At 47.6% G+C, this 15,227-nt stretch overlaps 1 protein-coding gene across 4 annotated transcripts in view; it reads right to left on the bottom strand.

Annotated features, from left to right (window-relative positions):
- Positions 1-1,223: 1,223 nt before the first annotated feature.
- The window catches only part of IFT122 (intraflagellar transport 122), a 75,197-nt gene continuing 61,193 nt past the window's right edge, over positions 1,224-15,227 (bottom strand). For 2 of the 4 annotated variants that reach the window (XM_027863831.1, XM_027863829.1), the window contains 11 exons: positions 14,068-14,239; positions 12,716-12,818; positions 11,274-11,414; positions 10,198-10,292; positions 7,372-7,472; positions 5,131-5,296; positions 3,923-4,034; positions 3,565-3,693; positions 2,983-3,062; positions 2,105-2,269; positions 1,224-1,781 (listed from right to left, as the gene is read on the bottom strand). In XM_027863831.1, the coding sequence (XP_027719632.1) occupies positions 1,692-1,781; positions 2,105-2,269; positions 2,983-3,062; positions 3,565-3,693; positions 3,923-4,034; positions 5,131-5,296; positions 7,372-7,472; positions 10,198-10,292; positions 11,274-11,414; positions 12,716-12,818; positions 14,068-14,239 (1,354 nt within the window). In that variant the 3' untranslated portion in view covers positions 1,224-1,691. Of the gene's footprint in view, positions 1,782-2,104; positions 2,270-2,982; positions 3,063-3,564; positions 3,694-3,922; positions 4,035-5,130; positions 5,308-7,371; positions 7,473-10,197; positions 10,296-11,273; positions 11,415-12,715; positions 12,819-14,067; positions 14,240-15,227 lie in introns of all 4 variants that reach the window. The other 2 variants (XM_027863828.1, XM_027863830.1) reach the window with 2 other exon arrangements.

Genomic DNA, 15,227 nt, shown 5'->3' with positions numbered 1-15,227 from the left:
TTGGATCCATAATACTTCTTTTGACTCTAATGGGCTGGAGTTTTGGGTTGTTTTGGGTTTTTTTGACAGCTCAGTTATCCCTGTTCTTCCTATTTTTCCCTTATAGTGTCCTCTTTGCAAAAATTTGAGGAGCTAAGAAAGATTAGAATCTATCTAACTCCATTTTCACTCCAGTGAAAGGCCAGGAAATTAAGGGTCTATAGTGGGGAGGCAGAGAGCAGGATGAAAGGAGCCTGGATAAAGAAAGCTCAGAATAGGACTTGGCAATCCACTCAAGATTCAGGGACGGCTACTTTGTAGGATTCTGCACTGTAACTATTTTCAGCTATCATCCCCTCTGTGTTCCCTTATGGTTCCTAATAGTACAAACTTTGAGAAAATTTGAAAAGTAGGGTGTTTGGTTAAAGGGACATAAGAAAAGGTGGACGATATTAGGACTACAGCTTACATCCGCAGGTGAGCTACAGGAAGGTTAATCCTTAGTTGGAAGTGCTCAACAGTGAGAAAGTGAGGGGACCAAGCTCAGGGTATCCCTAAAGCCCCAGGAAAGGCCAAAGAAATTGATCGCCAAAGGTAGGGCCATGTTCCAACGATTCCAAAGTGGCTGGAGAGCTGTTCCCTGCACACAACATCCTATTACCCCATTTTGCGTCTTTGCAAAAGTGGTCCCCCACATCTGGAATGTACTCCCTTGTATCTCTGCACTCTAGACCCCCAAATTTCTTTCAAAGTGCTGCTCAGGTACCACTTCTTAAGCAATCTCTTTCCCAGTGCTGCCTTCTTTGAGAAATGACATGGCATATACTTGGTTGTGTACTTTATTAGCATGTAATCTCTTCAAGGGTAGGATGGTCGCGCTTATCTCTGCTTGGAGAGATATTCCTTCTTCCTCCTCCCCATTTCCCCCTACTCTGCCTATTTTCTTATACAAGAACAGTTTTTTAAAACTGACTCTTAATCTAGAAAGACAAGAGATGACTTGATTTCTTTTTGATTTTCTTGTTATCTATAGCTGAGACAGGTATTTATTTCTTTATGAATACTGCTCTTGGTAATATAAAAACAAAATTTTAACCTGCCCTATACTGTCACTTCAATTAGATTAAATTTTAAGAGCACACAAATATAATGTTCCTCTCTGATTAAATTAGAAACAGGTGCACTTTTGCATAAGGAAATTAAGTTGCAGACAATATGAAGATTTGCTAAAATACAGACACTGATGAAAATAAGTAGCCCTTTTATTTGTAATTATTGAGGCAATCTGTTCACAAAGTGTACATGCTAATGGTCTGACAGATCTGTGAACTCCAGCAGGCTGCTATGCACATTCCAATCAACTTAAAGAGTAACAGATTTTTTTTAATAAAAAATATATGTACATTCTCTTTTCCATCTCATGGTGCTATTTACAAAGCAGAAAATGCCACAAATAGAAAGTCCGTAGTCACACTTTCCTCCCCACCCCCACCCACCTCCCACTATAAATTTCATATGAACAGAAAACATTTTGATGGTTTTAACTCTTCCTTCTTTTTCATATAAATACCTTATAAATCTGAAAATCTCTGGGAAGAACAAAGGCCGGGCTTTCAGATAACGGGGGAGGGGTGCGCATGTGCTGCTATCAGTCTCTGCTGCAGTCTCCCGTGGGGAGATGCTGGGCCAGAAGGAGAGGAGGCACAGAGGGGTCACTGACTGGCTTCATCGATGCGTCTCCGACAGTACGGACAACAGTTGTGCTGCAGCACCAGAAGCTCATAATCTTCTGAGTGAAACATCTACCAAGAGGAGCAGACACGACTGTTGGGCAGGAAGACATCATCGGTCCAAGGATTTTTTCACCAGTCCTAGATCTGGGCTGTGCTAGTTTGGGCCATGATGGGCCTACCCTTCCAAACATAAAGTGTCTCACCATCTGGAGACTTCTGCCAGCTCTCCAGTCCAACAGGCAGATAAAGCCATGGGGCAAAGGGGAGAAATTACCTCCAGTCCACTAAAGTTGGTCAACGCTAGGTGCCTAGGCTGGAGTTTGACAATAACGGGATAGAACGTGGCTCCCTGCCCAGGGGAGCCCGGGGGGCCCCAGCTGCACGTCTCTCACCTGAAAGCACGAAGGGCACATGGTGATGGAAGCATCGGGGAGGAGGGAACGGAAGTACTGCCATCGCAGCGGCTTGGGCCAGCGCTTGATGAGGACGTCCCGCCTGCTCATCGACCGAAGGACCGCCCGGTTCACCACCACAGGAACAAATTCAGAGCCCCCTTGCTATGAGAAGCGGGTGAAGAAACAGAGGGAGGCAGAGTGCCCCGGGCTGCCCAAGAAGGGACCGTCACCCCTTTGGGCATATCTAGGCCTGTCTCAGAGCTGGCAAGGACTTCAGAGGCCCTAGTCCAGCCTACCACTTCATCCCAGAAAGGATTCTTCCTACAGTCAGGGAGTCTCTGTGAGGTATATTTTCAGGAACAGGAAGCTCACTATCTCTTAAGTTACTTTGGGCCGTTATCGAACAATTTTTGGTTAGAAAGCACTCTCTTAGAACTCTGAGATATGTAAGCAATACCACCATATAATTGCCATCCCCTGGTTCCAATTACATCCTTTGGTGACTCACAGAATAAATCCAGTGGGTGATCCCTGCTCCATGGAATACCCTTCAAACATCTCCAGGCTAAACACTGACAACCGCCCTTGTCTGCACACATTTCAACAAGGTATCTAGGACCAAACGTTGTACTCTAGCTATGGTCCTGGTCAGATCTCGACAGACAGTTACTGAGAATTCCCAATGAACTGGACTTGATGCTAACTCTCAACCTGGATCACCCTCAACTCTCCCACTCCTCCTGGCTGTCCCAAGACGCTAAATCTAAATCTGCTGCAGGAAGTCTCACTGCCCTCATGGCTGCAGGGGATTTTATTCTTCCCTGAGGACTGAAGTCAGAAAAGTCGAGTGAGGGGCCCTACACAAAAGCTCTCACCTCAAAGCTCAGTTTGGCAGTAAATGGGTCATCTTCCTCGATGTGGTCCACAGTCTCATCAAGTCTCAAAGTTTGTGAACCTGGAGGGCTTTGTCAAAGGAAGCAGCTTCAGGAGGCCCCACACCGCACCCCACCTCCCCATGTCCTGTCGGTCTCCAAACAACACTCCCTTTCACATCCAGAGCTCAAACTCAAGAAGTTTACAAGTTGTTACGTGTAAAACCGACATCTCTGGGAGGAGAAGAAGGAGGGAGAGGAAAAGGCCATCCTCTCCAACGGCGGGGGGGGGGGGGGGGGGGGGGGGGGGGGGGGGGGGGGAAAAAAAAAAAGGGGGGGGGGGGGGGGGGGGGGGGGGGGGGGGGACAGATTGAGATTTGCCTAAAACCAAAAGTGAGTCATCAGCAGACAAAACAGGACCAAGCAATATAACCACATGGCCACGGTATTAAATGAGAAAAACAGCAACCATAATACCAATGGTGATGCTAATAACAACAAACACTCCTACCTCTTCAGCACCTGACCTCTACTGCTGCTTCCCTAGGCCTCCTGTCCTGTCCTGCCCTGCCCCACAAAGGATACTAGGGTTGGTTATTTCTTGCCATTTTCTCTCCTTTTTGGTCAACCTTGGGGCCTCCAGATCAATGAGAGCCACGGCTTCTTCATCTGTAATTCCATCCTCCAGGTAAAATTCCACCAGGTGCAAAACCTCTGGAGAATGGGAGTCACAGGGTGGGGATAAAGGGGACGTCAGTAGAGCTCCAGTATCCTAAGGTTGGCTCTTGGCCTAGATTCGGATCCCCAAAGGCTTTACAGACTGTCAGCAGAGAGCCTTCCCTAGGGAGTCCTGCGCCCAAAGCCTCCCCTACCAGCTCCCCACTTACCCCAAGAGTGAATAAGAAGAAGCGAGGCTCCCACGTGAGCGCGCCCCCCAACTCACCGTACGAGGAGGCCGAGAAGACAAAGGGCTGCCGGCAGTTGATGCACACGTTCCCCAAGTTGTTGAGCAGAGGGTTGTTGGTGGAGCATCTGTAGCACAAGGGCACGAGCTCCTGCAAAGACAGAACCACCCCCAAGACACACACTGCCTTCTCCCATGAGCAGGGCAAAGGCAGGGTCAGAGCAGGCCCTCCTCCTTCTGCTGGGCACGGCACCAAAGGGACACCCGTGTGTCCTGAGGGAGGATGCAGTGTGGCCGGCGGCTCTACGGGCATGCCAGCTGGGCAGGCGGCGAGAAGGGGCCCCCGGTGCACCTGCAGGCTGGGCTCAGTCTCGTTTCTGCTCTGCCTTCACAGAGGATGGGCTAGTCTAGCCCCTTTATTTCACAGAGAACGAAACTGGCCAAAAAGGGAAGTAACCAGTCTGTCACATAGAAATATGTGGAAAAGTTTGGATAGGACCCAGTTATTCCAACTCGGTTCTGTTGCCTACGTGCCCACACTAGGGAGACGGGGTAGTGAGAAAGGAGGGGAAGTCCTCAAAGGCTTCCTTCTTCAGACTCCTCTGCTGCTCCTGTTTCTTTCTCACAACACCATGAATGGTTCAGGGCAATACTGTAAAGAACATTATCAGAAGTCACTGGTCAAAATGGAAGAGAGAGTGACCAGCTGGATGAGAGGAAAGGGAAGCTCAAGGCCAAAGAGCAGCATGAGGGAGAGCCCAGCTGGGCGGCAGACCTATGATGGCTGGCACGGCTCCGCTTCTGCCCCAAGTCTGGCTCCAAACCTAGGAGGCTGGGCAAGTTAGTTCGTGCTGCCATCTGAAGACTGAAGGCTCTTCCTAGGAGACGCCTAACCTTAATCCTTCAAGAAGTCTAGGGGCCTTCGGAATCCCTCAGGCCAGGCTCAAACCAACTCCAAATTAAGGAAATGATGAGGGGAACTGGAGCGAGGTCATGCCCAAGCCTCCAACGTGTGAAGACTGCAGGGAAGGAGATGGCAGAGGGGGATACACCTGGAGGAGGGGGGCCTGGGGTCGGAGAGGGAAGGTTGGAATGAATCCTTAGGAAATGTTTAGAAATTAGCACAGACCTCAAACTGAATCTGCAGACGGACAAGAACTCATCCAGCAAAGGCTGGGCTGATGGGTGCAGTCACCAGGCGGCCAGAGGGATGAGGGATGACAGCCATGAGCCCACCCAACACTCACCTCACTATCGTGAAAGGGCTTGGAGCGGATTGTCAGGCTGCCCAGCTCAATGGACTTCTGGAACCTTGCAGGGATCTGCAGACCCTGCAATTTGTCGTAGGCATGACGAGCCAATTTATATGCACCCAGAGCTTTGCTCTGTTTGGCCAGGGTGAATAATGTATTTCTGTAATCAAGCTGAGGAAGAAGGAGTAGAAAGGCAGTGAGGTAACCAAGGGTTCCTTTTGGAGCGAGCTGTGTATGAGAGCTTGGCTCTTCCCAGTGCCAGGAAGGTGTGGACAGAAGCCTGAGAAATGCGTTTGCACATTTGTAAGATGTAAATGTATTTCTCGGATGCAGAGGCATACGATTTTTTCCAGAGATAAAGACAGTGCAGTTTCCATTAATATTTTAACCACACGGGTTCTTTGGCCTCTTTAAGGCTCATCTTGCTCCCTAAATTCGGGCCAGAACGTCTCTACTGCACTCAGCAATGGCCCATGACCCAACCTTCTGGCAGAGACTGAGAGGCTGTCTGAAGGCTAGGACAATGATGCCTCGTGGCAGTGCCTCTATTTGATTCCAGGTCAGCCCTGGATGATCTGGCCTGGCCTAGAAGGGGTCTTAAAGCATCTGGTTTGGATCAGGCCTGGGAGGGGCCTGTTATAAACCACATCAAGACAAGAAGGTTCTTCTTCCTGTACCCCCTGCCCCACTTTGAGTTATGGGTTCCCAGACTTGGCCCACGAGCTACGTCTTCCTTCCTCTGCTGTTTTCTGCAAGGTGTCTCCATTCGGGTCCCTGGGACCTCTGCAACCTGCCTTGGGAGACTCCTCGCTGCCCATCCCACTTTATCACCCACTATCCTCCAGAAGTTTTTCTGCTATTCTAACCCGATGTCCTGCTCACTGTTCCCTAGAACAGATCATGTTCATTTCAGCCTTTTGTGTCTTTGCTTACGCTGCTCCCTCCACCAAAGCCTGAAGCGGGCTCTCCCTACTCCTCTCCTCCTCTCCAAACCCTACGTCTCCTTCAGGGCTCACACACCAACGGTGCCTCCTCCAGGAAGCCTTCCTGGTTTGCTTACTTTCATTGCCATCCCTCATCTCTGAACTCCTCCAGGACTCGGCAGATGTATCCCACAACTTAATTAACATATGCTTAGACCGTTTCTTAATTGTTTCATGTGGGTTAATCTTGTCTGTCCTGTTAGATGCTTTTGTGTCCTCCGTAATACTAAATACAGTGCGAGGAAATGTCTGTTACTCAGTCAATACTGGCTGATGAGGGTCAAAGAACCAGCATAAATGAGACTCCTACCATCACAGGACCCTCTCCCCTGTAAGTCCCCCCAGTTTTTTTGATCTGTTGTGCATATGAGTTCTTTGTTTCACGGGATGTCGCAGGTGGAGAATGTTTGATTGACATGGTGTAAGGGACATCATCCTGTAAATGAATCTATAATTGGAAAAGAGATGGTGAATGTAGCAAGGGAAAGGAGTAACACATAGCTAACCTAAGGGATACACAAAAACTGAAGAAAGGTAAAAAAAAATACCTAGAATAAGGCCTTCAGTATAAGACAGAGATCCTCTATGGAGAGCTGCACAGAAGGAGAAGGGTCAGTTAGGTCTCCATCAATGACTGCACTATTGGTGCATTTAGATAGACAGACAGATTATAGGTCTAGGTAGACAGACATAGATGTGGACACATGATTTCAATGGTACTAGGAACTCCGAGTGTGTAACCTCCCTCCAGTGATGCAAATCAGCAACTCATTTGTAGGGGATGGTCTCAGAGAATTAACTGAGGTACTGAGAGGTTCCGTTGGTGCTGGGGGCAGGACTTAAGGCCGGATGGTCTTATGATGGATGAGAACTGAAATATTGGTCAACTGCTCTGGGTACTCCTTTACATAGGAAGTCTTTAACAAATGCTTGTGGAGGTGAATGCTGAGAGCTCTCATACTGTTTCTCTGCAGGGCATTTATAGAGAAGGACTAAAGATTCCAGAAGCCTAGGGCAGTCCTTGGAGGCCAGGACCCAGAAGGTCCTTTCCTACTAATTCCCTCTTTGGCATAGACACTTTCCTTTCCCTGGCTGATTCTCTAGCAGGACCAAGGACAGCTAGCTCACTCTCTTCAGGGGCTGTTGCAAAGATAAATGGTTTTGTTTGTAAAGTGCTCTAAAAGAAAAAGCTATAGGCATTAGGACCAGAGGGTGAGGCAGAGCTTTGCTCAGACCCGCAGAGCAAGGATACACTTTAGAGATACCCAAGGGTGTCTCCTTAGATAGACTATGAAGTAGGAATCTGGAGATATTGAAGAGAGTTTCAGGAAGATGAAAACTGAAGGGCTCCTCCTGTGGCAAGAAAAGGGCAAAAAAAGACAGTTAGATTCCTGAGTTAAATCCATGGCCTATCAGATCTAGTATTCATTTTGCTGAATTCTGAGATAATTTGATAGGGGCTGTGATGAATTCTATTGGCCCTAGCTATGGAAGGCCTTACTAGGCAAATCTGTCATATAAGCAAGGTTTTAAGGAGAGGGTGACCTAACTGACTTCTTGAAACAAACCATTTTGAAAGAATTTGGCACACTGATTGTTTTGTAAGCACATATATGCTTTAAATTATGTTTTAGATAAGATTGATGCAAGTAAACCAGGCCAAGCCTCCTACTGGGCCACACCTGGCTAGCATTTAGTTGTAACTGTTGCGGACTCTAGATAGTAATACAACCATATTCCTTTAAAAAATATTCAATAATTCGAGCTTTTCACTAAGTTTTAAGGTCTTCTCCCAAACCGATCCGAACTTTTATTTATTTGGGGGTTTTTGCTTTTTTTTTTTTTTTTGGTGAGACAATTGGGGTTAAGTGACTTGCCAGGGTCACACAGCTAGTTAAGTGTCATATGTCTGAGGCCGGATTTGAACTCAGGTCCTCCTGACTCCAGGGCTGGTTATCCACTGCGCCATCTAGCTGCCCCCCGATTTGAACTTTTAAAGGCTTACTACATTATATTCTATCTTTCCAGGGTCTTAGTACTTTCCACTTCGCTCTCCACTTTCCATCAGCAACTCTGTTTGGTTTGGACTCCCTAAAACATGATGGCCCCAGCCAGATATAGCCTGGGGGCCCCACCCTCTTTCTGTCTTCCTTTGGTGTCTTGGCTTCCCCCATTAGATGGTAAGCTCCTTGAGGGTAAAGACTGTCTTTCTTTTTCTTATTTGCATCCCAGTGCTCAGCACAGTACCTGGCACACAGTAGGTACTTAAAATATGTTTACTGAATTTCTAACTTTTTCTATGTACTCAGCTGGCCACAAGAAAGTAAAATGTTGCCTTAATCCTACCCTGAGGATTTCGCTGAAATTTTTTCTGTAAGGGAGGTAGGAAAGAGAGAAAATAAATGCTTGTTAATTGAAAAAAAAAAAACTTAATTCCAAAAGAAAAATTCTAATGAAAACCTCTACCCTGAGGTTGCTTTCTTTGCCAGGCTAAAACAGGGCATAAAAACCAGGTTCTACCTCGGCTACACTAAGTGTGGCCTCTCTGATTAGCCTGGCCCTCTGAGAAAGAAGCCTTGTTCTCTGGGTTCTTGTGGAAGGGGCTGGGCTGTCCATCTCCAGGACGCTCCCACACTGTTTGAACGCTGTCTTGGGAGACAGGAAGATGCTCTTTACTGGGCCCTGTGACTCCCGTGGAATAGCCCCTCCCCCAGCATGAGAGGAGTCCATCCTCAGGTCAACGCTTCAGGTCACCCAGGACCTGAGTGGGCGGCACTCACTGCACCTTAACATAGCACGACTGCTCAGACCAGAGGAAGAGCAGTGCCTGGAACAGGGCACAAAGTGGACACACAGTAAGTGTCTACAGGTGATTGTATTCCCAGCACTCAGCACAGCGCACAGCGCCCGGCATACAACGAGTGCCTAATAAATGCTTTCTGTTGGACTTGATTCTGAAGACCAGCTACTGGGTGTGTGAAAAAGAAGTGACAAAACTACAAATCTTGTTTCTTTTTACCACTTAATGAAATAATGCCACATCCCACTAGTGATGTGACCTCCTTAAGGGCAAGGAATGCATCACTTTTAGTTTAATGATTACTGAATCAAATGAAGACACATCTGTCCCTGAGAATGTACTGAGTTTAGATGAACATCTGGTTATTCCCCTCCCCACCCCTCAACCCCGACACAGAACCCTTGGTAGAGACTGAGAGACTTATGGCAGTTGACAGGGGAAATCAGGAAAAGGAATCAGAACCCCTCAGGGCCCAGGGTCCTAATGGGTATTTCAAGGACACTAGTGCCATCAAGGTCTTACAGCAACCCTTGGCCCACTTTCCTAGGACACAGAGTAACTGCAAGAAAAGTAGTTGTCCAGTTTGGCTCACCACTCTTTAATAAGAACATGAAAGAACTGAGGAAGGTGCAGATAGGAGGAACCAAAATGATTAGAGATGAAAAAAACATCATCTTTAGTAAAAAATCCAAGAAGTTGAAGAGGAATTAGGGTAGTTATAAAGATGATGCTGAGGAAATGGGCTTACAACGAAAAGGTTCATAGAATGTTAGAGTCGGTGGGACCTCTGATCACCTCATTTTACAGAGAAGAAAACTGAGGAAAAACAAGTTTATGTGCTCATAAAGTAACTTGTCCAAGGTCACAGTAAGTAGCGCTGCTGGGCCTGGAATCTAAGATTTTGGTTGGACTTGAAGACGTCTTGACTAGGAGGGGAATTAAATAATGGAGGCGTTAATATGGAATTTGCATGTCCAGAAACCTTAAAAAAAAAAACAAGAGACCAACACTTCTAGGTTGTCTGAATTGCACTTCACATTTTCACTCCAGAATTCCAGCTACCTACCAATTAAGAAATCTACTAGGAACAAAAAAAAAACCAAAAAAAACCAAAAACCAAGATTTTTAAAGAATACTTTTTAAAAAAACAGTTGGGATTACTCAGCATTTCCTTGTGTCTCAATTGGTCTCTTGTGTATCTCGAGGTCTGCTGCTCATTAAAACTGAACAGAGCCCCCAGCGCAGCAAGCCCCACTCCCCAGCCCACTGAAAGCTCACCGTGTAGCGCTGAATGGAGTGGTACACGTGGTACAGCTCAGCCAAGTGCTGGAAGTGGTGAAACTTGACCAGCATCTCCTCCTTTTGGCCTTGGTCTGCTGCAGGCAAGGAAGCGAGAGGGAGAAGATCAATCAAACTAAATTCCCAACTGCCTCCAACTCGACCACAGCGGGAAAAAAGGACCAAAGGACACACAAGAAGCACTGGTGATAGAATTGGTTCTTTGAAGGCTGACCCTGAGGCTAAAGATGTGGCAGGAGGGAAGTCTAATGTGTTTGATGGTTCCAGAACTAGGCAGCCCAAGATAGGGAAGAAATCTCAGCTAGAAGGATCATGGCGGAACACCAAGTGATCAAGAGAGTGCCCCTTTGCCATGCCCATTCAGCACAGTGCCCGCTGTGGCAGGGACAGGTCAAAGTCATCATCCGTGGAAGAAGCTGGGTTGTCAGGGCAGCAGAGGATAGGCAATATCCCACGTCATCCATTGTCATATTGTCTCTCATCCCTCTGTGCCTCCCCTCTTGAAGGCAAAGGTAGCACCAAGAGAGGGCACGAGCAAATCATTGGCTTTGTCCTTAGCCTAATGGAGAAGAATTCCTTCCCTGAACACCACCATTCATTCAAAGCCATCCTTTTATGAGAAACCTTCTAGAACAGTACCGATGCTAAAAGGCAGCAATTTTTCTCCATAGCCCATAAAAGCCAAATAAAAAATTTCAGTGTGTTATTACATGTGATTTGCTTTTCTTTTTATTAAAAAAAAAAAAAACAACAAAAAACTGGTGCTCAGATGGTTGCAGCTACAGGTCCCTGCTGGGGAAGGAAATGTTCTGAATTAGCATGCAGGGCAAGGGCTCTTGGCTATAACCTCAGCATGGCATTCAGGTATTTGTTAATGCTTACAGGCAAACTGGAAAAAGATGACATGCCAGATTATGCTTCTGCACAGGGTTCTAGATGGTACAGGCAATAAACAAGCCCTGGGTTTTAATTAAAATGCTACAGCTCATTAGGTGTTTATCTCCATGTTGGAGTGGGGGTAGGTGAAACAGGCCTGCCCTCTGCTATTTACTTACCTTGAGCTATATCGAGACATTGCATGGACAGCATCCAGTAATAATACGCTGCGTCATTAAATCTGCTTTCGACCACAGCATTGTGAGTGAGTTGTTCCAACACTCTGACTGCCTCGCTCTGACGGCCAGCTTTGTGGAATGCTGCAGGAAGCAAAACATCAGGGTGGGTGATGCAATTGAGTCGCTGAAATGGCATTTCACGGGGAACAGAATGAGGCCTCAAAAATGGTGAATCCCGGTTTGCATCTTGTTCCAACTACATCTGCATCTATAAAAAGCATCTACAGTTACTGGGTCCCCATTAGGTCATCTCCAGGTCCCACGTCCACAAATACCAGTAGTGACAGCCCACCTCCCAAGTCCAGGTAGCCGTTCCTTTGTAACTGGGAGAAACAGCACCTAGCTTTTACACGAGGGTGGCTGGAGAGCTCAATGCTAAGGGACCTTTTAAACTAATTCGTGCTCCAACCACTTCGTGTCAGGTTTCACACAAAGATTAAACTTCCATTGATCTCCAGGTCTTCTGGTCCACCTAGTTGCTGAGCCAAACCTGAAGGCTTGTGCCTCTAGGCATGATGGCTTATTTTCCTGACTGTCCTTATTGGAGGCATCTTTGGGATCCTGGTCCCTGAAAAGCTGGTTCAGATGGTGCATCAATATCTGCAGATATCGAATGAGAACCCTCTCTGAGACAGGCTTTTCACCTGAGCACCACAGACAGAATGCCTCCACCTGGGATACGCCCCCCGCCCTCGGAACTGACAATGTCCAAACTCATTTTAAGGAAAGGAAAGAGACTCTTGTCTTTGTTCCAATTCTGCCTCAAGTGTCTTGTTTGAGCACCAAGTTACTATGGCGATGGATTCTTAGAAATGCAGAGACAGACAGATGGATAGGTTGATATGTTTTGCCCAAACATGGAAATACTTCAGCAACTGGGTGCTCTGGAAATGCTTACAATCCCAAGAGAACACTCTGTCCTTCAGAATGCCTCAAAACCACTCAAGTTACTCCTTCCGGCATCCTCACAAACCCTCTGTGAAATAAGGAGACAGCTCCTGAATGTATCTAAGCAAAGATGAGATGCTGTGTGATAGAACGGGAACCTATTTTCAACAGAACAGTGGTGGTTATTGTTCTGGCTCTCCTCTCCTAGGATCTCCTGCCTCGCCACTGCAGTGGGATAAGCCCCTGTGTGAAGCTTCCGAGAGCAGAAAATCACCCCACCTTGGCAAGCACTACCCAGAGGACACTCATTCTGTAGGAAAGGTGCTGAAATGGTTCAAAGCAGAGCCAAGAACAGAAGCCAAGAGTGAATTCAGGCTTTTGCCACTGAAAACATCTCTGGATGATGAAATACAAGATCCATGGCAATGGGGAAGGTGGCGAGAGGGCCAAGGCCTAGTCTGAAAGCTAGACTTTTGCTACTAACAATGGCCTACCTTTCTGGGCTTCTTCAAAGCGATCATTCTCTGCCAACCACTGGGCATACGGCACATAGACATCGTCCTTAAACTCAGGGTGCTTCTCACCCAAAGCAAAGGCCTACAAGAAGGAGCAAATGTGTTCTTAATGAACCAGCTTATTTTGTCCTGTGAAAACACTGTACTTGGCTGAATTAATTATGGAGCTGTCAGATTTCTCCAGCATGACAAGCCAGCATGAGGAGGGGCTCTATCCCCTCCTCCCTGCCTCCAGAAAGGCAAAAACAAAACAGGCTCTTTGAAAACAAAAGGCAATTAACAGCAATATGCAGAAGACCGGATTCAATAACAACACAGTCTGTTTCTGGACCACAGAAGCTGCACCAAATCGGAAACGTTTTATTTTGAGGGCTTGCGTGGGCTTTGGTAGTGCTGAAAACAGATTTCTTTTAATTGAATCTGACACCTAAGGAAATATAATTGACATTATCATCATCACTGCTTATTATCTGTTGAGTGATAACTGTGGCCTCGGTGCTATAGGGGCCAGATTGGCCATTTCTCCTGAGTCCCGGAATCAACTGTAAAGTCCTGCCCTCTGCCCCATTCTCTCTGCCTTTGAAACATCAGATACTGAGGCATGCACTCCAGACACACCACTCGTTTTTAAAGAAAAGGAATCAGTCAGCCACAAATAAGCTGTAGCAGAAAACTATAAGGCAACCAAGAACTGCCTGATGCAGAGTCTGGATGGAAGTGCTCCAAGATGCCATCATTCAGACTTCTTGAAAAATCGCCTTATCAATCTAACTCAGTGAGCTCTTCTAGACCCCCTTGCTCCACCAAGTGTGGTCAGCAGAGAGAACTGCACAGAGCCAGAGAACCAGTCAGAACAGGACATTGGAGCATGCAAACGAGCGGACCCAGCTGGCTTCAGGGGCACCAGAAGCCCTTCCACCCACCTCTGCTCATTCCTGCCCAGGCCCAAGCCAACGGGGCAGAGACTCCAGGGTCAGAACGGGCAAGGAACCTGCCTGTGCCTGAGAACAGCAGGGGTGCTTCTGGCTCATGAACGGCACAGGTGTAGCCCCCAAGCAGGAAAACTTCTAAAGAGGCTGCTATGGAAACCAGGCAGCCACAACCACTTAATTTTAAAAATTAAGACCAGGAAGGAAAGTGGCTTGCACAGGGCTGCACAGCTAGTGGCAAAGCCCCATATCCTCAACCTGGGCTGTTGATTTGCTCCCTGTCCCACCCAGCAGAGCCCCCTCTCTCTTCTGCCCCCAGCAGCTTCTTTGGCTGAGGACAGCCGAGGCACCCCTCCACAGTCTCCGCCAGCACCCTGACGCCCACAACAATGCCGTCCTCACCTCATCCCAACGCTGAGTTTCCACATGAAGCTGTACCAGGGACTTCAAGTCCCCTATCTTCAGGTACGTCTCTGCTGCATAGCCAGGATTGTCCAGTTTCTTGAAGTAGTGGGCACACAGTAGCAGGGGCTCCCGCTCGGCTTTATCCAGTTTCCGGGCGATATCGATCAACCTGACGATGGGAAGAGGGAAGGCAGGTGTCAATGGCCCAGCAGCAGGCAGAGGGCTTGGCCCGGGAGTTGCAATCCTGCCAGCTTCACACCTGACTTTGTGGCAGTGGCTCAGGACCCGCTCTGTTCTTCACCTTTCAGAGGAAGGGAAAAAAGCTACACTTTCCTGGGTACTTACACTACAAACCCTCCAGGGCAGATGTAGCCATACAACCTCTGGCCCTGAAAGACCTCAAAGGCTCTCTGTAAGGAACAGACTGTGCCAAGGAGATGTCAGAAGGTCACAGACTCAGAGTTGGAAGGAACCTTAGAGGCCAGCTGGTCTAACCCTGTCATTTCACAGATGTAGAAACTGAGGCCCAGAGAGGTGATGGGTCATACAGGGAGTGGGTATGGAGGCAAGATTTGAACACGGGCCCTCTGACCTCCAAGTCAGTACCCTTTCCACCAGGCTCCACCACCTCTCCCAAGTTACTGCCTAGACAGTGTGGCTGCTTTGGTGTGCAAAGATCCAACCCTGTCATACCACTAGGGCAATACCTGGGATACATTTGGCCACTCAGTAAAGATGAATTAATGATGGCATAGTTAATCATGAAATGATATCACCCTCTTTGGAAAAGCTAACATAACTAACTTACACATGGGCAGCCTCCTCATCCAACAGGATCTCATTCAATCCTCACTGGAAAAGGGGGACGATGATGTGACACCTCATTACCCCATTGGGAGTAGTGGATCAAAGAGAGAGAAGTGGATGTTTGGGTTGCCCTTTGAACCAGAGGAGAGAGGGGGCCTTTAAAGAAAACCTTCCCTCCTCTCCTGGTCAGACCCAACTGCCCACCAGTACATCATCTCACCACCTCTCTCCCACAGGTGAAGAGAGCTAAGGTTGAAAGGGAGGTGCTAGTGCTCCCTGAGTAAGACCAACTCTTCTGGAGAAAAGGGGCCATGGACAGAGATGATCTCTGCTTCCACCCTCTAGCAGGA

Source organism: Vombatus ursinus, unplaced genomic scaffold (genome assembly GCF_900497805.2).
Source record: "Vombatus ursinus unplaced genomic scaffold, bare-nosed wombat genome assembly UNPS02014773.1, whole genome shotgun sequence".
NCBI lineage: Eukaryota > Metazoa > Chordata > Mammalia > Diprotodontia > Vombatidae > Vombatus > Vombatus ursinus.
Note: the sequence above shows the minus strand (reverse complement) of the source record. Positions and strands in the feature narration are given on the sequence as shown.